Here is a 22,210-nt window from a genome sequence, read left to right as displayed (position 1 = left end):
GCTCCAAATGCTGAACCAGAACTCTGTGTATGTGTACAGATTTAATTGATTAATTTATGTACATATGCATTTTTTGCTAATAACACAGCGCCGGTCTATTAATATCACACTTGGTCGGCGTCTTGTTGACGCAAATACTTCAATTAGGATTTAATTGGAATTGAGAATTGGCCTGTTTTTGTCATATTTTCATGTTTTGATGTCAATCGCAACCCTCGCAAGTTTAGATGTGTACAGAGCTGGATTGAAGAGGAGGATTTAAATAGTTCTCGTAATTACAACGTCCTTCAAGTGGCAGTCAACTTTGAGGAGTGAAATAGTTCTGTGATTTTGGTCAAATTTTTCAAATTCGGATCCAATTTCCCATTTCGTTTACTATAAATCCAATTTTTAACACTAGTGTAATAAAGATGCGTATATTCTGGTTGTGGGGGACGTTCGTGATTTTGTTCTTGGTCAAATGTGAAGGACAATTGTAAGGTTTACATAATATACGATTTTTTTTACACTTTTTGCACTGTTTTGTCATTTTTTTACCGTTTCCACATATTAATTACTTCTTATGCTCTAAAATCACATTGGGATTAATTTGGCTTATGTTTTATTACTTTGTCCCGGATTAAATAATGTTGTAATTTGGTAAATAATTAATTAACGTTGTAATTTTGTACGAAAATGGACGACACAGTCCTTCGCAGACCGGAAGGGTGGCTACTGGAGACCATGTGACCGAGATTCTCAACAACATACGCCAAAGCTATGATAAACGAGTACGGCCTAATTATGGAGGTAACGAAACCTTTATCAATATAATTTTGAGAAAGAAATCAGAGGCCGCAAAAGCCGTGGGGACATCGGGGGACATTAAAATTGTAAGATTGGGGAGGTCGGGTTTATGTATGCATATGTGTAACGTGGGCAGATGATGGGAACATCGAATAACCGTGGGGATACAGATATTGTCCCCTCACTTCCGCGGCCATTGCAAACAATTTGATCCTGGATTACTGAAATTAATGTAAGTCGATTAAACTAGTTATCTGCTTTTAGGAGAGCCTGTCGATGTGGGAATAACCATGTACGTATTGAGCGTTTCATCCGTCTCGGAAGTAAATATGGTAAATTCTGCTCAACTAATTAATTTCGTAGTTCGTAGCTTAATATGTAATTATTAATTTATTATTCGGATAGGATTTCACCATGGATTTTTACTTCCGACAAAGCTGGAACGACCCACGACTCAGCTTTAAGGGGCAGCCAGGACTTCGAAGTATAACTGTGAGTGCAAAATAAAATTCACATTAAAAGAAACCTATTTTATATACATAAGTATTAAGTATGTACATGTAAATATATACCAAAAAAAATAATGGGGGTATTCATTACGAGTTTGCATTATATTGAGATGCGAAAATGTGAACTCGTAACGAATATGTACCTCTAATCTCATGTGCAATAACATTTGAGCCGACGGTTAATGCACGATTTGGTTAAACTGTGACAAAGCTTTTTGAATATTCATTAAGTGTTGGGTATTATGTAAATTTCGTCGGTGTGCATATGTACATATGTACTGTAACTTGTGTCTTATGAAGTTAATGTAAATTAAAAAATTGTTTTTTGTAAGCCAATTAAAGACCTGATTTTCAGGTGGGGACTGAATTTTTAAAAACCATTTGGATTCCGGACACTTTCTTCGTCAACGAGAAGATGTCGTATTTCCACACAGCCACCGCGCCCAATGAATTCCTTCGCATATCCGAATCCGGCGATATCATGAGATCAATAAGGTTTGTAAATACGCTTGTTTTATTTTATCTACGACAATTATACAAGTGTGAAATGAAAGCATTGTAAAATCTGTAAACTACTTGAAAACTTGCATAGAAATTATTAAGGAATTTCACAAATATTTCTGAGAAAAATTAGCTTGCACATTTTCTCAAATTTACTAATGGTCAGATCAATGGCGTCTTTTGATTTTGGAATAGTTTGCAAAATTATTTTGCTTCACTTCTATGGAAGGTTGTATTTTACTTTGTGCATTAATTGTTCTATTTTGCTTCAAAATTTGCATAATAATACATACAATCGAGCCGACCATCTAACCACAAATTTGCACAATTTATTTTTTTAGATTGACCGTAACAGCGTCGTGTCCCATGAATCTGAGAAACTTTCCAATGGACACTCAACGCTGCCGGTTGGAAATGGAGAGCTGTAAGAAATTTGCTATAAATACATGAAATAATTTAAATATCGGATTTAAATATCCTATTTTTTATAATAGTCGGCTCCAACATGTCGGATATTCGGTACAGTTGGGCGAAGGGTGTTGATTCCGTTGGAGTAGCGGGAGATGTTTCACTCCCTCAATTTAAAATTGTAGGCCACCGTCAACTAGTAAATGAGGCATCATTGGGCTCTGGTAAGAACTGGCTTGCTGGCATTATTTTTTTGTAGATTATGCACAAATTACTTAAGAAGTGAGGAAAGTCACGCTGTTAAAAATGTGGTGACGTTACATATGTATATATATACATACATGCCTATCTATACATATGTTTTAAGGCTGGTGTGAGCACGCATTTTTATGTACATGATTGCACCCAGGGTTTCGTTTCTCCCGCCCAAAACTAAATATATTTACCGATTTGGTGTCAATTCTCCGCCATCGATTCCCCCCATCGATTCTCGCCCAACAAGTTCCCCGCTTTATCCATTCCCCGCCGTCAAATTCTCGCCCGTCTCGTGCCATTTGGCTTTTACCAATGGAAACCCTGGTTGTGGTGCATGTGTTTATGTTTTCATGAATACTGCTTATATGCATTAGGGCATGCAATACCGGTATTCCAGTACCGGTATTAATCGGTATTACCGAATACCGAATACCGGTCTTGAGCTAACCAATACCGGTATTCACTTCATAAATTTTACATATTGAGACTAACTTTCAGTTAACCAAATTCCACTTATTAAATCCAAAATTAAAATAACAAGTTGATGGTCACAATTTGGCGGATTATAATCAATGCATTTTTCGTACCAATCATATATTTGAATTAATTTTTAATTATTTTAATTACTGCATATGTACATATGTATGCAGTATGCATTTATTTTTAAAGTTTCAAACAATTGTGTAAAAAAATGCTGAAGAAATTAATTCCCCAAATAGAACATCGAATCGTTTTGTCATGCAGATTGTCCTCTAGAAAAATTTCCGACAAGCTCAAGTTTTCTAGCAAAAATGTTTTAGATGTAAAACACTGTAGGTTTTGAGTTTCTGAGAGAAAATACGAAATTTTCAACGGCTGAATAACTGTTGCTGATATGGTAGCAACGCCAAAAATATGCTACCGTACTTTGACAAATAGACAACTAAAAACTGTCAAGTAAAAACTATTTCACGGCTCAAATTTTTAAAATCGCTGAAAATACCTTAGGCAGTTATGAGCGCACACACGAAATGACGATGATGTTAAAACAGTTCAATAGTTTTAGTTTAAGCGCACACGTTTAAAAGTGGATGAATTTGAAAAGGCTGCGATACGGAGTAAATAATCAGAAGTTTGGGGAATACAATGAGTAAAATTTGAATCGGGGGTAATTTTTTGCCCGTGAGCTCTGATAAATTATTACGAAGTTAGGCATATAACTAAAGTTTTTAAGAATATTTATGTCCACTTCTGTAATAATACTTATTCATATGATTACACACAAGCATTTAATTGTCTTAAACGTATGCAATTGCTTTGTGCGAGGATTTTCATTGATATTAGCATGTTTAACAAATTTAACATATGGTGTCGGTAATACCGGTATTACCGAAGGTCTCAATACCGGAAATACCGAATACCGGTTTTGAAAAATGGTACCGGTATTGCATGCCCTAATATGCATTTATTTTGGTAAAAATGTGCATTTAAGATACATAATTTTTAAAAAGTTTCCCAATTTTTAGGAAATTATTCCCGATTGGAGTGCGAACTGGTGTTCGAGAGATCGCTGGGATATTACCTCCTTCAAATTTATTGTCCTGCCACGCTTATTGTGTTGATTTCGTTCGTAACTTTCTGGATCAATAGGAACGCTACGACTGCTCGAGTTGCTTTGGGCATTACGACGGTAAATAAATAATTTTTGCACATTCAAATACACGTTTTTTAATGAGTTTATAAATACTCGTTCGACATTCAAGACGCCATTTACGCAGGCCACGGTACATTGTAAAACCCGTAAATTCTGTAAACACACAAGTGTAAGTTAATATTTTTAAGTAAAATTTACGCAACCTACTCAAGGCAAGGGCGTCTTTGTAAAAGTTTTTAGCCACATGTTACAAAATTTGTGGATTTTACAATTTACCAGTGCGTGAATAGACTCAATCATTGCGCAAAGTATTTATGCACATAAATATGTTCATAATTTTTTTTATATTAAGATTTTGACCATGACAACGTTGATGTCTTCTGTGAACGCTTCTCTCCCAAAGATTTCCTACATTAGGAGTTTGGACGTTTTCCTTGGAACTTGTTTCGTAATAACGTTTGCTGCTTTACTGGGTTCGTGATCTAATTGGCGGTGAAAGAGTGTCTTTTAAATAATTTATAGTTTACCTATATTCATTTTTAGAATTTGCGACGGTCGGCTATGTCGGAAAGCAGATCGAGATGAGGAAAGAGGAAGACGATGCGGAAGGAGGAAACGCAAATGGGACCAATGCTAAAAAAGTGGGGAAATGGGGCGGCGTTGCACCGGCGGATCTTGACAGGTGGGAAAATTTGAGAATTATCACTGTTAGAAAACTGGTATAGTCAGGGAGTTCTCCGTATAAAAGTTGCTACCGCTTAGTGTTCAAATTATACCGGTCGGTGAAAATTTGCTACCGATATGGTAAAACTTAGTACCGATCTATTACAAACTACACGGTATTGCCTATCAATTTTGCGTTGGTGGAGTCATACATGAATTCCGTTGAGTATACTGGATTTCTAAGAGTGTATAAAAAACTAAAATGCGTTCTTTATACTTATACAATTATATATTTTTTAATTTTGAAAGTTTATTCCATAAATTGACTTTTCTCTAGATATTCAAGGATCCTGTTCCCTGCAATCTTCGCTTGTTTCCAATTTCTATACTGGGTGATTTGTCTCAACATTTCGGACGATTGAGCTGGTCGATCTGGTCCATTGTAGAAACAAGCATCTCCTACGTCGTACATATGTACGTAGATGCCTTGTCGTTAAGTTTGCCAATACTTTGCTACACCTCATAATAATCAGAATCATCCACTTACGTTATTTAAGAATTATTTATCCCTACAACATGATCGGCGTCTAAAAAGTATAATGAAATGAAACTAAGCTTCTTAAAGTTCCCATGCTTATGCACAGGTATGTAGTACATGGATGTGAATTATGAAATTCAACTGTTTGAGATGAATAAATTAAAATTTAAAATAATAGAAATGTTTTCAGCAATGCGTCCAACTTTGATTTTCAGATAATTTAAGCATAAAAATTAAACACGACTCCAAATACATAAGTACACATGTGTACTTACGGATTTACGGATTTACGTATATGTATTTATTTATTATGCAAGGATAGTGAATGTGTGTATAAAGATCGCGTACGAATTGCAGCCAAAATGCGATTTTTAAAATTTAAGATGCATATTTAAATACCTAAATCCATAAATTCAGCAGGTTTGTATGAGGTAGTAAATGTTTGTGGAGAAGATGCATTAAGCTTGGAATTTGACTTACTTAACAACACGACTTTATTAAGTAGCGTCAGCTACTTATTGTGATCGTTTTGTCTGTCCGTCTGTCCATAAGCAGGATATCTTCAGAATGAGTCAACATAATCAAACCCCGTTTTCCCCATTAATTTTTAGTTCTCGGTCGAGTTCGAAAATGGGGTCAATCGGACCACTCCTCACAGCGCCAGAGGGTGTGGTCGAAAATTAAATTCATGTAAATTTTCATATGGGGTATCATTTTAAAGGAAATTTAGCCACGAATTCAACGACATCAATGTTCTTGACCTTATGACCTTGTCGACGAGGTCCGAGGTCAGAAAACATAATTTTCATATGGGGTGTCATTTTAAAGGAAATTCCACCGTGAATTCGAAGACGTTAATATTTTTGACTTTATGACCTTGAGGACGAGGTCAAAGGTCAAAGATACATAATTGTCATATGGGGTGTCATTTTAAAAGAAATTTGACTGCGATTTCAAGGACGTTAATATTTTTGACCTCATGACCCTTAGGACGAGGTCATATATGGAGAAACGTTAAAGGAAACTTGAATCACTCTGACGCTACTTATTTACATTCGATTGGAGGGTTTATTACGTTAAAAACTTTATTACCAAGCCATTACCACACGGTACAACTTATCATTACCACTTTGATAGAGTCGTATGCTTGTGCTTTTGGGTAATGTTTATTACCAGATTATTTACAGTGTGGGATGCTTGTTCTTTCCAAGTTTCCGCAGCCCCTTCCTGAGCGTCACGTTGGAGCCAACTCAACCGCATAAAGTTCATCTCGTTTACGCAAATGCTTCAGTTAAAATTGATTGAAATGAATGGAATGATTTCTGCACATATTTACCAAAGGGAGGGCGGCCTGGTGGATACGAATTTGACCTTGAATAACCCCGGAACGGTTTGTCGTAGCGGGTCAAAATTTTGAACAGACGAGCATGTTATCCTCAGATAGTTGTGTGCAAAATTTCAGCCCTCTACTTTGAAAAATGCCTGCCCCACAGCCCCCAGAAGCTGAGATAGTCATTTCAAATAGTTCCAGAAAAAATCTGGCTCGTGCTTACAAAAAAATTTTATTTAAATTTTCTGTTGAGGAATAGGAGTGAGTTATTTGTCACATTTGACGAAGCACTATTTTCTCTACAAGTTACTAATTGAGCTCGAAGAGCTTAGTACACGACAAATGCCGAAAAAAAATTCACGGAATTTGGTGTTTTCCCGTGAGGAGAACTTTTGTAAACAGTTTTAAGTTGTGGGTGCAATGTCCGATCGTGGTGTCCTCCCACGTATCAAAGTCCCCCAAAAAGTGAAGAAATCTGCAAAGCAATATGCTGACCGTGTCTCGAAACCACTTTTAGAGTAACATTTTCCTAAATAGCACGGTAAAAAAATAAATAAGGTAATTTTTATCGTGACGCAGCGTCTTCCCAGACGATAAAGTTGACCCAAGATTATGCAAATGACCTTGAAGCTAGATTAGGAATAAAAATCATTTCGAATAGTGAAATACCTATACAATCCCCTGATATAAGTCAAATAGACTTCTTTGGGTTCGGATACTTAAAAAGAAATTCTTTCTGCGGAGACCGAATTTTTTAGACGGAGTTTGGAAAAAATTGAAATGAGTGTCTCAACTTCTGGGGGCTGTACGGGAGGCATTTTTGAAAGTAGAGGGCTGAAATTTTGCACACAACTATCTGAGGATAACATGCTCGTCTGTTCAAAATTTTGACCCGCCACGACAAACCGTTCCGGGGTTATTCAAGGCCAAATTCGTATCCACCAGGCTGCCCTCCCTTTAGTATTTAGTACCAGGACAGGAGTTCAGTGCAGTTACATGCATTCATACATATATTGGTCAATTCCTTGTACTTAAACACTAGTCCAAATGCTACATATGACGTCAATTATGCATATTAAGTGTAAAGATGTTGACATTCTTTTCATGCTGGTATTTGCAAATAAATAATCTTAATTTGCTCATTCAACAGAATCCAGATTTTATGTATTTACGAGGCATAAATAAACCCAAATTGTACAGATTTAATGGATTAATTTATGTACATATGTATGTATTTTTTCTAATAAGACAGCGCCGGCCTATTGATATCAGACTGGATCAGCGTCTCGTTGACACCAATACTCCAATTGGAATTGCGAATAATATTAATTGGATTTGCGAATTGACTGTTTTTTGGCAGGTTTTCGTGTTTTGATGTCAATCGTAACCCTCGCAAGTTTACGTATGTAAAGAGATGGATTGAAGAGGACGATTTACATAGTTCTTGTAATTTCAACGTCCTTCAAGTGGCAGTCAACTTTAAGGAGTGAAATAGTTCTGTGATTTTCGTTAAATTTTTCCAATTGGGATCAAGTTTCCTAAATATTTTTTAAAATTAAAAATCAAGTTTTTATTTAATACGAGTGAAATAAATATGCGCATTTTCTTGTTGTGGGGGACATTCGTGATTTTGTTCTTGGTCAAATGTGAAGGACAATTGTAAGATTTACATAATTTTTACCATTTTTGCGCTTTTTTGCCATTTTTTATTTATGCCATTTTATTTATGAAACGTTGACTTTTTTCAACCGTAACAACAAATTACTTTGTGTTACGTTTTATTGTTTTTTCTCGGAAACTGAAATATACTGTAAACAATTATCTTATTTTGTAAGTAATTAATGAATCTGGTACATAATTTTACACATAAATGGACCACATAGTCCTCCGCAGACTGGAAGGGTGACCACTGGCCAGCAAGTGACCGATATTCTCAATAGCCTACTTGAAGGATATGATAAACGAGTACGACCTAATTATGGAGGTAACTAAACGTTTATGCATATGATTTTAAGCATGAAATCAGTGGCCGGCGTGGCCGCGGAAGCCGTGTAAAATAGGGGAATGGGGACATTTTCCCTCTGTCCCCACACTATCGCGGCCACTGCATGAAATTTACACCTGGATTTTCGAATTTAATCGAAGTCGATTAAAAATTGTTGTATGTATCTCCTTTTAGGGGAGCCTGTCGATGTGGGAGTTACCATGTACGTATTGGGCATTTCATCCCTCTCGGAAGTGCAAATGGTAAATTAACCCTTTAACGTGTATGATTAACGACAAGATAATGCATTAAATCGGGGACACTATAAGTATGTTGTGGTCATGGCGCGGGAGGAGAAATTCAGGAGTTTTTAATAAAACTCGAAAAACTGAAAAATCAAAAATTTAACATTGCGTTGTATAGGGAAATATCCAAATTTTTGGGAAGAAAATCTTCAAATTTAGCATTGTGTTGGCATAGGAGAAATCCCTCAAAATTTCAAAAAATTTTAGGTCGCGGAGAGAAGATGGTGAAAATCAATGATCTCCTAGAAACGACAATTGTCGTCCTTCCGCGCCATGACCACGATTTTTCAGGACGACTTTTGTCGTACTCCCGAATTAAACCATTTCTTATAAAACGACTATTGTCGTCGTTACAGTTTAAAGGGTTAAATATATTATCGAACCTAATTAATTCAGTGATTATAATAATTAACAGTTAATCAATTATTTTTACAGGATTTTACGACGGAATTTTACTTCCGGCAAATTTGGAACGACCCACGACTCAGCTTTAAAGGGGAGCCAGGAATTAGAAGTATAACTGTGAGTGAATAATACAATTCATATTTTTAAAAAAATTATGCAAATAATGGGTGTATTCATTACTATGACGTTCGCGTGGGTAAATGCATATATACATTTTTTAATTACGTAACACATGCAAATACCTACCCATAGGGGTATTCATTACTATCTAACTCGCATCGTAAGGCAAGTTTGCAAAAAAACAAAGTTCGTAAAAAATTTGACTTGAAAATTCATTTGCAAACTCCAAGGCAAGGTTAAGTAGTGTTTATTCAGGGGTGAAAGCCCTTTATAATATCGTTATGTTCGTCCGTCCGTCCGTCTGTCCGTAGCTCCGATAACTTTTGAACGGAAAGATATAGACATGAAATTTTGAACGTAAATTCCTAACGTCAAGGGACAGGACGAGTTCGATGATGGACACTGTGACATCGTTACCTGTGACGATGACGTCGTCACAGTGACGAAAAGTGAAGAAAAAGTATCACGTGCCAGTTTTGGCAAGTGACACATCATTTGTAACTATTTTTCAAAGTCGAATTCAATGGTGGCCCTCATTTTGACCTCAGAGGTCATCTAAAGGTCACATAACGTCGTATTAATTCGAAAACGACGTAAGTGCAGTCGTGTGTTAATTCGAAAACGACGTAAGTGCAGTCGTGTGTTAATTCGAAAAAGACGTAAGTGCAGTCGTGTGATATATAACTATTGGTTGTGAAATTTCAAAATCTCGGTTTGCGGAATCATACGTATGACCCTACGCGGAGGATCCCGTCATATTTTGGGGCCAATCGGAACACACCCCCTCGCTTCCATGGGGTGTGGTCGTAGCAAAATGAGGCTTTTACAAAAATTGAATCCATGGATGAAATAGAGTAAAAGTAAGTGTTCCCGAGTTGTGCCACACCCCCTCGAGCCCAGGGGGTGTGGTCAGGGCAAAGTGAGATTTTTACAAATATTTAATCGAACACGTAGGAGATATAAAACAGTAAGATTGATTTATTAATTAGGATTGATAAAACAGTAAAACATGTAAGATGCATTATTCTTCAGAGTGGCAAGATAGAATGAGGAAATCTCAATTATTTTGTTATTTTTAGATAATTCAGATTCGGCAATCTTTGTTTTCTTTGCTGTATCGCATTCTCAGCATTTTTGCGCTACTTTATTTACTAATGGAATTATTGATGAAGATGAAAGATTTACTTCAATAAATATAATATACATATTTAAATTTAAATTTTAACTTAATTAGATATAATTAGTTTTGAAAAACTGACCAGTTGTTAAAATTATAATTGCACTTACGTCCTTTTACAAGATTTTATTGTGTACTTACGTCTTTTTCAAATTAACACACGACTGCACTTACGTCTTTTTCGGATTAGCACACGACTGCACTTACGTCTTTTTCGAATTAACACACGACTGCACTTACGTCTTTTTCGAATTAACACACGACTGCACTTACGTCTTTTTCGAATTGACACACGACTGCACTTACGTCGTTTTCGAATTAATACGACGATAAGGGTTATGAGCTGTAAAAATTTGGCACATCTGAGACACAAACGTCGAAAATGCGTCAGAAGTGTAAATTTTGACAAGTTTTCGAACGCAATATGATATTCACTTTGACGTATAACACACTTCTTTCACCCCTTGGTTACATGCGTTGCAACGGTTTATCTAGTTCTTATTTTTTTAAATTGTAAATTGCGAATTACGATTGCAAATTGTTGTGATGCGGAAATGGTAAGTAACTCGTAATGCATATTTGAGCCGACGATAAATTCCATATACCAAAGGTAATTTACGTTAAATGGGGCGATTTTAAAGTTCTACAACTCCGAAACTGGTTAGACGTTTGACCCAAAATTTTGAGCATAATAACATGTGACCCAAGGCTATGTGTCTGTACCAAAATCTAACTCCCAAGACAGAACTGAACCCCCCCCCCAACTGACCCCAGAGCAAGAGGGTGTGGAGAACACTTTTTCCAACGCCCAATTGCTGCCTGCAAAAGTTTTTGACGAAGTAAAAAACTAAAATGTGGCATATATTATGCCCCAGTGTGCAGGGAACTCAAAACAATTAATTTTATTCCCCAAATACAACTGGCTGTATTTTTGGAGAAAACCTAAAAATAGCCCCCACGCGATTTAAGCGTCATCGGTCTGCTTCAAATCCATACCAAACATCGAATTTAAAACTTAGAAAACCAACCAGGTGCAATTATATTAAGAAAGGCCTCCTCTAACTGACAAAATGATAATCATAGAAAAATTTCAAATATGGTGAGATATAAAGTTCCATTTTATCAAAAAAAAAAGTTTCCGAGTTGTTTTGGGCCTGGTATTCAAAGAGGTGAAACTTTTTTTACCCGATTTTAAGTTTTTATTTTAAGTTTTTAAGTTGGTTTTAAGTTTTTAAGTTTTAAGTTGTTTATTAAAGCTAGATAAATTCCAAAACTTTTTATACCATTGGCATCAAATTCTATGAACAATTAACAATTTTAGAGAATTTTAAAATATTCTAAACCTCAAAATTTTGGGTGTTTAGAAAAACATTTTTTCGTGACTTTTTTTTCGGATGTTTGTATCTCAGGCAATTTTTACACTCGTGACTTGAAATTTTAAACTAACAATGATGAGAATAGGATCTACTAAGGCCAAAAATTTCAAAGCGATATTACATATAGCGCCTAAGTTATTAAGCTTCAAAATCGCCCCATTTAACGTAAATCACCTTTAGTATGGTTAAACTGCAAGAAAGCTTTTTGACTTCTTTACGTACACATTTGGTATTATGTAAATTAATTTGGTGATATACTTATGCACGTAGATACTACTAACAATTTTTGTACGGCTACTCTATATATGCACTATTTATGTACATATCTCAAAGCTAATGTAGATTTGAAATTTATTTTTTTTTGTAAATCAATCAATGACGTGATTCTCAGGCGGGAACCGATTTCGTTCGATCAGTTTGGGTTCCGGACACTTTTTTCGTTAATGAAAAGATGTCGTATTTCCACACAGCTACCGCGCCCAACGAATTGTTTCGCATATCCGAATCCGGAGATGTCGTGAGATCAATGAGGTTTGTACGGTTCTTTTATTTTATCTACGTCAAACTTTGTACAAGTGTGAATAGTACGTGAAATCCGTCAATTCTCTAAACTTGCATATATTTAGAAACTTTTACTCAATTTCACAAATCCAAATTTGTGATAAAAAATAGCTACCAGGTTTTCGCAAATTTACTCACAATGCGATGACGCCAGCGGTCTCGCCCCGATTTTGACGAAACGACGATAATTATGTATCATTAGATAAATAATTGAACACGTGTTTCAGGATTTTTCATAATGCTCAGTTTAAACGAAATTATGACGAAATCGGGTGAGCGAGAATTCCCATTTTCACCGTGACATTTTTCTGGCAAGGGAGAAAAATACAGATTCTCCATTAAGAATTCCATCATGGATTTCCATGGGCATGAAGTGTTTTTTTCGATTTTATATTGCTTGTACGAATTTTGAAATTTTAATTTTTTTTGTAAATTTCTGAAAATTTTGAAATTTTTTGAAAATTTCTGAAAATTTAAAATTTTTTAGAAAATTTCTGAAAATTTTCAAAATTTTCAAAAATGCAACAAACCAAAATCGTAGCAAACCACTTCGTGCCCACCAATATTGAGTTTAAACGAAATTATGATGGCCTCCGTAATGGAGAATCTGTATTTTTCTCCCTTGAGAGAAAAATGTCACGGTGAAAATGGGAATTCTCGCTCACGGATTTCCTCATAATTTCGTTTAAACTGAGCATTATGAAAAATCCTAAAACACGTGTCTAATTATTTATCTAAAGCTACATAATTATCGTCCTTTCGTCAAAATCGGAGTAAGACCGCTGGCGTCATCGCATTGTCAGATCTAGGGCGTCTTTTAGTTTGTAAAAGTTTGTAAAATTATTTTGTAAAACTTCTTTTATACGTTCTGTTCTATTTCCTGCCATAATTGTTTATATACTTCAAAATTTGCACAATTTGCTACAATTGGCAAATTTCTGCATACATAAAATTATTTTTTGTAGATTGACCGTAACAGCGTCGTGTCCCATGGATCTGAAAAACTTTCCAATGGACACTCAGCTCTGCACATTGGAAATTGAGAGCTGTAAGATACTTTTCATGCTACATGTGAGGGACTGTGCAGATAGTATGTGATCAATTTGAAAGGGGTAGGGGTCCTATCCTTTCCATGTTAATTATAATATAACATGGGAGTATATACATACATAGGTCACACCTGGGGGTAGGTGTCAAAGTTCGCCGAAAATCGATCACATGCTTTATATACGGCCCCTGAAGTAATTTCAAGATCAAACTAACAATGGAGGCGCAAACCATGTTCAGCCCAGATAATTTTTTGGCCATGTTAGTTTGGAAGAGCAAGTCTCTAGAAACAACATTTGGTTCACCACTTGCGCAGATGCGCAAAATTCAGCACGTTATGGGCGCCACAAGTTCGCAAAAACGTATGATTTTTGATGCAAGATCCAGCGCGAGCTCACTCTCGACCACTTTTGTGAACTTGTGGCGCCCATAACTTGCTGAATTTTGCGCATCTGCCCAAGTGCCGAACCAAATGTTGTTTGTAAAGGCTTGCTCTTTCAAACTAATAAGGTCAAAAAATTATTTGGGCTGAACATGGTTTGCGCCTCCATTGTTAGCCCAATTTTTATCATAGACGCCTTCAAGATGTCGGATATTCGGTACAGTTGGGCGAAGGGCGTTGATTCCGTTGGAGTAGCGGAAGATGTTCCACTCCCTCAATTTAAAATTGTAGGACATCGTCAACGATCATTTGAGATATCATTGAGCTCTGGTAAGAACTGGCATTATTTTGTATGCGTTTTATGCAAAGTCTTGTAAATATGCTGCAAATTACTGACATATGTAAGTGTGGAAAACTAAATTTTAAAGTGTGGTTTTTACCAATCGAAACCCTGGTTCTGGTCTGCTACATGTGTTTATTTTTACATGAATATTGCTTATATTTGTATTGTGTAGAAAGGTGCATTTACATCACAGATGAGAAATGTAGCTTTGTTAGATATATTCCATATATTCCTTATCGTGTGCATTTACATATGATAACTTTTTAAAACGCTTCCTAATTATTAGGTAATTATTCCCGATTGGCATTGGAAATCAAGTTTGAGAGATGGCTGAGATATTACATCTATCCAGTTTATTGTCCCGCCACGCTCATTGTGTTGATTTCTTTCGTGAGTTTCTGGATCAATAGGAACGCTACGACTGCTCGAGTTGCGTTGGGTATTACGACGGTAAGTAGTTTTTGCACATTAAAATACACGCGCTTTTAATAATATAACAAAATATTTGGGAGTTTACTGAAGCTGGGCTCGGATCTGCTTCCTCTAAAAAGTCCTATTTTGATAGGTTTTGAGCGTGCACGCACTCTCGCCTAAGACATGTGAAATTTTAAACTTTGTCCTAGAGATGCGAAATTTGGCATGCACATGTACCAAGATATGCTGCCTCATAATCTAACATCAATTCCCGTTCGGTTCGCTATAAATTTTTCAGGAAAAATCAAAAACCAAATGTCACCCCTATTCCGTTTGGTTTTTGATTTTTCCTGAAAAATTTATAGCGAACGGAACGGGAATTGATGTTAGATTATGAGGCAGCATATCTTGGTACATGTGCATGCCAAATTTAGCATCTCTAGGACAAAGTTTAAAATTTCACATGTCTTAGGCGAGAGTGCGTGCACGCTCAAAACCCATCAAAATAGGACTTTTTAGAGGAAGCAGATCCGAGCCCAGCTTCAGTATACTCGAAAGACGCCATTTATGTAGGCTTCGGCAACATTGTAAAACCCGTAAATTCTGTAAACATATAAAGTTTTACAAAATTAAGTTAATATTTTCATGTAAAATTTACGTAACCTACTCAAGTCAAGGGCGTCTTTTTACTTTGTAAAAGTTTTTAGTCATATGTTACAAAATTTTTGGATTTTACAATTTACTAGTGCGTGAATAGACTCAATCATTGCACAAAGTATTTATGCATATAAATATATTCATATTTTTTTTATATTAAGATTTTGACCATGACAACGTTGATGTCTTCTGTGAACGCTGCTCTCCCAAAAGTTTCATACATCAAGAGTTTGGACGTTTTTCTGGGAACTTGTTTCGTAATTACGCTTGCTGCTTTATTGGGTTCGTAACTTTATTGACGATAAAAGAGTGAATAATTTATAGAGTTCATATTCATTTCTAGAATTTGTGACGGTCGGCTATGTCGGAAAACAGATCGAGAAGAGGAAAGAGGAAGATGATGCGGAAGGAGGAAATGCAAATGAGACCAATGCAAAAAAAGTTGGGAAATGGGGCGGCGTTGCACCGGCGGATCTTGATAGGTGGGGAAATTTGAGAATTATCACTGTTAGAAATCTGGTATAGTCAGGCAGGTATTGATTTCTCGGTATTAAAGTTGCTACCGCTTGGTGCTAAAATTCCCGAGCTGCACCACAAGCGTTGATTCGGTACTTGCTTCTGCAGGTGTTGACAAGGTAGCGAAATGGAACAAGATCATATGCTTATATGGTACTGATGGCAAGCGACTAATGGGTGCCGAAATATGTCATCATTTCGTCAACGAAATATCATTGCTTAATCCATACTTTTACACGTAATGAAACGGCGACGAAATGCGAACGTTGTCTCGGTACCAAATTTTTTAAGCAGTTTTGGTAACTAAATTTCGTTATTGAATTAGTACTGATACAATTGGTTTATTTTACTCCAAATTATTTATTAATTTCCAAAAATTATTACAATTTAACTTTCATATAATAATAATCAGTACAATTTAACGTAGTTGGAGAGCATTAAACAACTAAATGCATATTATTTTAATACAAAAACTCGTTAATCTTATAATAAGCAGTATTCATTATTTGCGATTTATTTCAAATGAATTGCACAATGATATATAAAAATATTTTTTCCCGGATGGAAGTAGAATACATTTCTTTGACAGGTTAAAAGGGTTTAACTTGCGCAAAACTCCCAAATTCGTAACGTAGCCTATTCCTAACTCTTTGCAAACTACGGGATAAGATTTCGGTTGTAAATATTCATCAAATATACGACACATAAATTTCTGGTTATGTTTTTCAACAATACATACTTGTCCAGTTTTCGTGATAAAACAATTATCACCAAGTTTAGCTGAAGGAGTTAAGGATGAATTTGTCTGCTTTGGCAACTTTAGTGGCAAGTCAGTTAATTCCCCAACCCTTCTAACAATTTGACTTAAAGGGGCATTTTTTGATCGCAGCAGGCGTTTTATTGCTTGCATGAAATTTTCAAACGGGAATGCGCTAAAATTATCTACTGGTCCGTGAAGATGAACATCTGCAGCTAAATGAGTTAGTGAATGAACATTAAATACAATAAACTCTTTACAATAAAGTGTAGGAATTTTCTCAACAAATTCATTAACGAGTTGGGCTGCAAAATCAACCCAATCGTGAGAGTTTGCAAACTCAGAAGCTAGAATATATATTGCAGTGTGTAACAATAGAAAATGGTGATATTTATCTGTTGTTAACACACCTTTCAAGCAAATTGGTCCTAAGTAGAGTAAGAAGTTTCTGAACTCAGTAGCTTTCCAATGTCTAATTTCTTCCAAACTTCTCGGTTTTCTAGAAAAATGTGAAGGGACTCGATTACGGAACAATAGAAGTCTACTTGAAATTAATTTAATTTGACGTTGAGATAGTTTGTGTGGAATATGTCCGTCTATCCATAAAAGTAAGAATTTTTTCATCACCCCGAGGCAACATAAATGCATATAATCCAGAGGAATTTGACTAATCATTCCTACTCCTGCATCTATTAATGGCGAAACTTTATTAATTTCGTGATGGTTAATATGCATCCGTGTTCTAAAAGTTTCATCAGAATGCAAGGGAAAAGATCGACCTACTGGATATATTACGCGGCCAGAATATTCACCTTTTGTGTAGCATCGTTCACAACCATAATATGCATTGTGTCCTCTTACTTGCTTAATAAAGCTTCTTGCAGGTGCGTCTGCAATTATAGCTTTTAGAAAAAATTCATATTTTTTGTTGGACACCACGACTCCATTTTGTTTTAAATTGATTACTTCATTCACCAGTGGATTAAGAAATTCTTGAATTGATTTGGGTTTCTGATTACCACAAAACAAGCTTACTATAAAAACGCTATTACCCCCAAGCTCACCATTAACTTTGCATAGGATAGGCCAAAATTGTAAGTTGGAACTCTTGCTAATCGGTAACCCATCAATACCTAAACTAACCTCAACCTTAGTCAAATTTAATTTGCCAAATTGTGTATCATTCAAAATTTTAATTAAGCCTAATTCTAGTCCAAAGTAATAAAACTGTCCTCCATCTACATCTTTTAACTGGACAACCCTTTTAGTTTTTAGCAAAGTTCTAGGGTCATTTGGAAATCCAAATGCAGGCAACCATTCCTTACAGAGCTCTAACAAATCCCTTAATGCAGGGTGGGTAATATTGTGGGCTAGTGCCCACTCCTTCATTTGGGATAAATGGTTAACTTCAATAAAGTTATTATCATTGTGCAATTCATTTTCACTTTCATCAGAACTACTAATTACATTTTCTGATAACTCAAGATTATAATTACTTGAGATTTGTTCAGTATTAAATCTTACAAATGGTTCTTGAGAAGGAATTGAGTTCTGAAATGTTGACGATGTTCGTGGGGCTCTAATTTGGTTCAACATTTTTCTCAGCCGTTTCTTCACTCGCTGGGACTTTGTTGACCGCGGCGCGCCCATTCTTAGCCTTGGATCTCTTCTGTTTTCCTTCGTCTCCTCGATTTATTGAGTCACGAAGCCACTTTGCAATGTAAGAATCCAATTTACTGTCACTTAACTCAGCTTTGATTCCTTCTGTGTTACCCGCCTGAATGAAGAATTGACGGACCGCGTCTATAAATAGTTGTTTGTAATTTATAAACAATCATGTACCATATTTAATGATTATTTTACAAATTTAGTGCATAAAAATTTCTACCTAACAAGCTTGCAGCATAAAGTTCCCCCAAAAAGTAATTTATCAGATGCGTCAGTAAAGCGAAGAGTGAGTGCAAATTGGTGCAAAATAATTGATTTCATAGTACAGTTAACGGCTTTAGTGACAGAATCTCCCCCGACTCTGGACAGCAGGGTTACCTGGCAATTTACAAAAATAAAGAAATATAATGAAATGTGTATCAGGATCGAATAATCCGTTTAAAAATAGATTTCTGTTTTAATAACTTACTTGTTGAATATACGTGTCATTGTTAGTAAGAATTTCGTTTATTTTCTCAAGCTCTTCCTGATTTTTAATTGGCCAAAATAAATTACTTGTTGCCGCTGCCGGATTTGAAGAATTCAGGCAGCGCAAGACAATATTTTTGAGATCGCGGATCTCCTCTTGCAAAATTAGTTGATTCTGAATTGAAGTTTCTTGAAATGCTAAATACGTAAATAAATTAAACTCCAATAAATTTTCGGTTTAGATATAAACTAACACATATTTCAAAATTCGTTAAATACCTCGGAACTCCTCTACAGGGTGTTAATAAAGTCCGATCCCATTTTTCCTGTAAAAAAGTGAAGGCTAGTATAAAAAAAACTACCCGTGATACTTACAAAAAATGTTCGACATATTTACCTTAGTATTTGGTCTTGTTACCATTTACTTTAACCATGCCCTCAACTCTTTGTTTAAGGCTCTGTGCTAATTTTTCCAATGTGCCTCTGGAAATCGAATTCCATACATCTTGAACTTTTTTTTACTAGCTCTTCCCTCGTCCGGGGTTGTGGCTCTTTGTATACATTTTCCTTAAGTATGGACCACTGGTTCTTCAGGGGATTCAAATCTGGGCCGTTAGCGGCCCACACCCCCTTGCTCCAGACCGTTGAAACTTGCGTCTTGATGAGACTCAAACTCGCTTTTGCTGTATGGGCTATAGCACCATCCTGCATGAAAACTATTTTTCTTTCATTCGGAAATATTTCCTTGTTCCCCATGCTATCGAAATAGATAGGTAATATTTTTTCCATATAATGCTTTGCATTGACTGATTGGCCTTTTGGTATGATATGTAGAGGGGTCACGCAACGTGCACAAAATCCACCCGCTACCATAACTTTAAGCCCGAATTTTGGGATCGCTCTTGATGGTACATCCGATTTGTTTTCTGTCCTGTAACGAACATTTTGTTGGTTCAATTTTGGATATAGTTCAATAATAGATTCGTCAGTCCAAAGGATGTGACTGCGCAATTCTTCACCAAGTCTTTTTTCACTCAAATGGGCACTTTTCTGAAGGAGTTCTTCAAATTTCAGACGGTCATCGATATATTTTTGTGACATGAGAGGTTTTTTTGGTTAGTTTGTAAGCTGTGTGACCCCACTTCGTAGTTTTCACAAATTTTTGCACGGTCACACAGTTAATTTGCTTCTTCTTCTCTTTATAGCGTTTTGAGTCATTTAACTCCCTTGCTCAATTACGTAATGAACTACCGGTTTTCTTGCAAAGTCTGTTTTTAATCATTCTTTTTGTGGTAGGTGACACCTTTCTGGGTCGCCCTGGTCGCTTTTTGTCGTGGACAAAATTTTTATTCTTCCATTTCCAAACAGTTCTGCGGCTGCAGCCCAATTTTTGCACAATTTCTGTAGGTTTAAGCCCCTGCTGATGCAATGTTTGTATCTCAACTCTAAGATGCTCATGACTTACACGTTTAGTTGTTCCTCCCATGGTAAAAATTTGAAATAAATAACTTCACTGGTTCAAAAGTTCCAGCTGAATTTGTAACAACCACGCTCCAAAAAATGCATGGGATCGGACTTTATTAACACCCTTTATTAAAGTTGTAATGCGGTCATCACAATAGTCAAAAGTCACGGGAATGGATTCTACTTCTTGCTCGGTTCCTTCGTTGATTGGTGGCTCGAACGGTTGAATTACTTCACCTTCTGTAAAATATGAAATCGCAAATTTCGCAATATGTTAATTATAATAAAAAACAGTGGAAATTACCTGCTCTGCGTAATCTTTCTTGTGACGATTCACCTACAATGTCCAAATCACTGCTATCGATGTAGGCAGCTTTCAAAAGCTTCTTAGCTTTGTCGTTTGCTCGCTCGAACTTATCTACAATAGCAATAAAAATTATATGGTTTCATTAAAAAATGTATGAATCAGAAATTATTTTTTACCGTAACTCTTCTTTACGTTTGCTTCCCAAATTTTCCAGAGAGGATCTGGTATGGATTCAGGGTCCTCTTGATTCTTTTTGAAACCTTTCGACCGATTTGAAGGAAACGCGCACTTTGTGTTGTTATCCGAAAGCCAAATTCGTGGCACTACTTCAATTGTCCTGTCCACAGGAAACTCCACTACACAAAATTTCTTTAACACTATATCTGTCATTGATATAATTACTTTTTTCAACTAAATAAATTGATGTAATCCGGTGTAAATGTTGCTTCTGAGTGGCGGTGCGGTAGTGCGTGCTCACGAGAAATCTACACTGATACAGCGATGATTATGTACTTATAATCACCACAGATTAGCGGACGATTTTTCGTTACTGATTCGTTAGAGGGTAATAGAGGATTTATCAACACTACTTCTTAGGTTGTAAAAGTGTGAGGATTTTGTACCGAAATTTGGGTGGCTGGTAGGTAAAGATTTATCATCACTGATTAGTTGTTGGAATATGCATGATTTTTCAGCGCCGTTTTTTGGACATCAAATGTGTAAGGATTTTGCACCAGAATTTTGGCGTTTTGTTGGTAACGAATAAAAGACGCTTAACCAGTATTGAGTGTCAACGGTAAACATCCGTCGAAATTTCCATACCTAGTTAATGCGTTATCATTAAGTCAATTTAAGCGCTGAAAATTCGGTACCCAAAGTTTGCCATTTCCGTATTTTTATTTAAGCAACGATTTTTCGTTTTCATATCATTGCTACTTTCGTTACTCCATCCTCACCTTTGGTATCTCGGGATTATACCCGTCCGCAAAAATTTGCTACCGATATGGCAAAACTTTAATACTGATCAAACTACACGGTATTGTTTATCAATTCTGCCTTGGTGGAGTCATGTATGAATTCCGTTGTATTACTTTAATACTACATTTCTAAGAGTGTATAAAACCAAAATGTGTTTTGTGTTTTTAAGATTTTTTTACTTGTACAATTACAAATATATTTTCATATTGAAACTTAAGTACATACATTTACTTTTCCCTAGATATTCGAGGATCTTGTTCCCCGCAATCTTCGCCTGTTTCCAATTTCTATATTGGGTGATTTGTCTCAACATTTCGGATGCTTGAGCTGGTCGTCATTTTGAAACATACATTTCCTACATAGATGCCTTGTCGTCAAGTTTATCTACATATTCCTCGTAATAATCAGAATCATAATTTATTTAAGAATTCTTTCAGCCTTAAACTTGATGGGCCTATAAAGATTATAATGATGAATTAACCTCTTAACGACCAAGTACACACATTTGTGTAGTTATTTTATTTTTCCGTTGACGACGAAATACACAAATGTGTGTACCGCAAAAATTTCCTTGACACCAAAGTTTTTTCAAAAAAGAATATTTCCTCGGTTTTTTGTGGAAAACTCGATGGTGAAAAGTGGATTTTTTTTCGATATT

At 35.9% G+C, this 22,210-nt stretch overlaps 2 protein-coding genes across 5 annotated transcripts; both read left to right on the top strand.

The window, feature by feature from the left end:
- Positions 1–206: 206 nt before the first annotated feature.
- On the top strand, positions 207–5,474 carry LOC110857371 (gamma-aminobutyric acid receptor subunit beta). Its single transcript, XM_022105967.2, has 11 exons — positions 207–475; positions 689–789; positions 1,051–1,118; positions 1,192–1,278; positions 1,651–1,790; positions 2,138–2,220; positions 2,291–2,428; positions 3,965–4,128; positions 4,445–4,565; positions 4,636–4,774; positions 5,093–5,474. Exons 1-11 carry the CDS (start codon positions 411–413, stop codon positions 5,175–5,177), a joined length of 1,191 nt encoding a protein of 396 aa, XP_021961659.1. The 5' UTR covers positions 207–410; the 3' UTR covers positions 5,178–5,474.
- A 2,424-nt stretch (positions 5,475–7,898) lies between these two features.
- LOC110857380 (gamma-aminobutyric acid receptor subunit beta) lies at positions 7,899–22,161 on the top strand. 4 transcript variants are annotated; one of them, XM_035857656.1, is made up of 12 exons: positions 7,899–8,282; positions 8,507–8,607; positions 8,803–8,870; positions 9,348–9,434; positions 12,382–12,521; positions 13,517–13,599; positions 14,173–14,310; positions 14,610–14,773; positions 15,556–15,676; positions 15,738–15,876; positions 18,273–18,387; positions 21,794–22,161. In XM_035857656.1, exons 1-11 carry the CDS (start codon positions 8,218–8,220, stop codon positions 18,364–18,366), a joined length of 1,200 nt encoding a protein of 399 aa, XP_035713549.1. In that variant the 5' UTR covers positions 7,899–8,217; the 3' UTR covers positions 18,367–18,387; positions 21,794–22,161. The 4 variants fall into 4 exon arrangements, with proteins under 4 accessions (XP_035713549.1, XP_035713550.1, XP_021961668.1 ...); XM_035857657.1 differs by lacking the exon at positions 21,794–22,161 and adding an exon at positions 20,789–21,786; XM_022105976.2 differs by lacking the exons at positions 18,273–18,387; positions 21,794–22,161 and adding an exon at positions 20,789–21,786 and having other exon boundaries at positions 7,900–8,282.
- The last annotated feature ends 49 nt before the right edge of the window (positions 22,162–22,210 follow it).

Source organism: Folsomia candida, unplaced genomic scaffold (genome assembly GCF_002217175.1).
Source record: "Folsomia candida strain VU population unplaced genomic scaffold, ASM221717v1 Fcan01_Sc018, whole genome shotgun sequence".
In the NCBI taxonomy this organism is placed as follows: Eukaryota; Metazoa; Arthropoda; class Collembola; order Entomobryomorpha; family Isotomidae; genus Folsomia; species Folsomia candida.
The sequence above is the reverse complement of the archived record's forward strand: the minus strand, read 5'-3'. Positions and strand labels throughout refer to the sequence as shown.

Excerpts from the sequence above, each read along its gene's own strand:
- LOC110857371 (XM_022105967.2), top strand. The coding sequence starts at position 411 with ATGCGTATATTCTGGTTGTGGGGGACGTTCGTGATTTTGTTCTTGGTC. Across the intron at positions 1,119-1,191 it reads CCGTCTCGGAAGTAAATATG|GATTTCACCATGGATTTTTA; the intron begins GTAAATTCTGCT and ends TTATTCGGATAG. Across the intron at positions 4,775-5,092 it reads GCACCGGCGGATCTTGACAG|ATATTCAAGGATCCTGTTCC; the intron begins GTGGGAAAATTT and ends ACTTTTCTCTAG.
- LOC110857380 (XM_035857656.1), top strand. The coding sequence starts at position 8,218 with ATGCGCATTTTCTTGTTGTGGGGGACATTCGTGATTTTGTTCTTGGTC. Across the intron at positions 8,283-8,506 it reads GTCAAATGTGAAGGACAATT|TCCTCCGCAGACTGGAAGGG; the intron begins GTAAGATTTACA and ends TGGACCACATAG. Across the intron at positions 14,311-14,609 it reads TGAGATATCATTGAGCTCTG|GTAATTATTCCCGATTGGCA; the intron begins GTAAGAACTGGC and ends CCTAATTATTAG.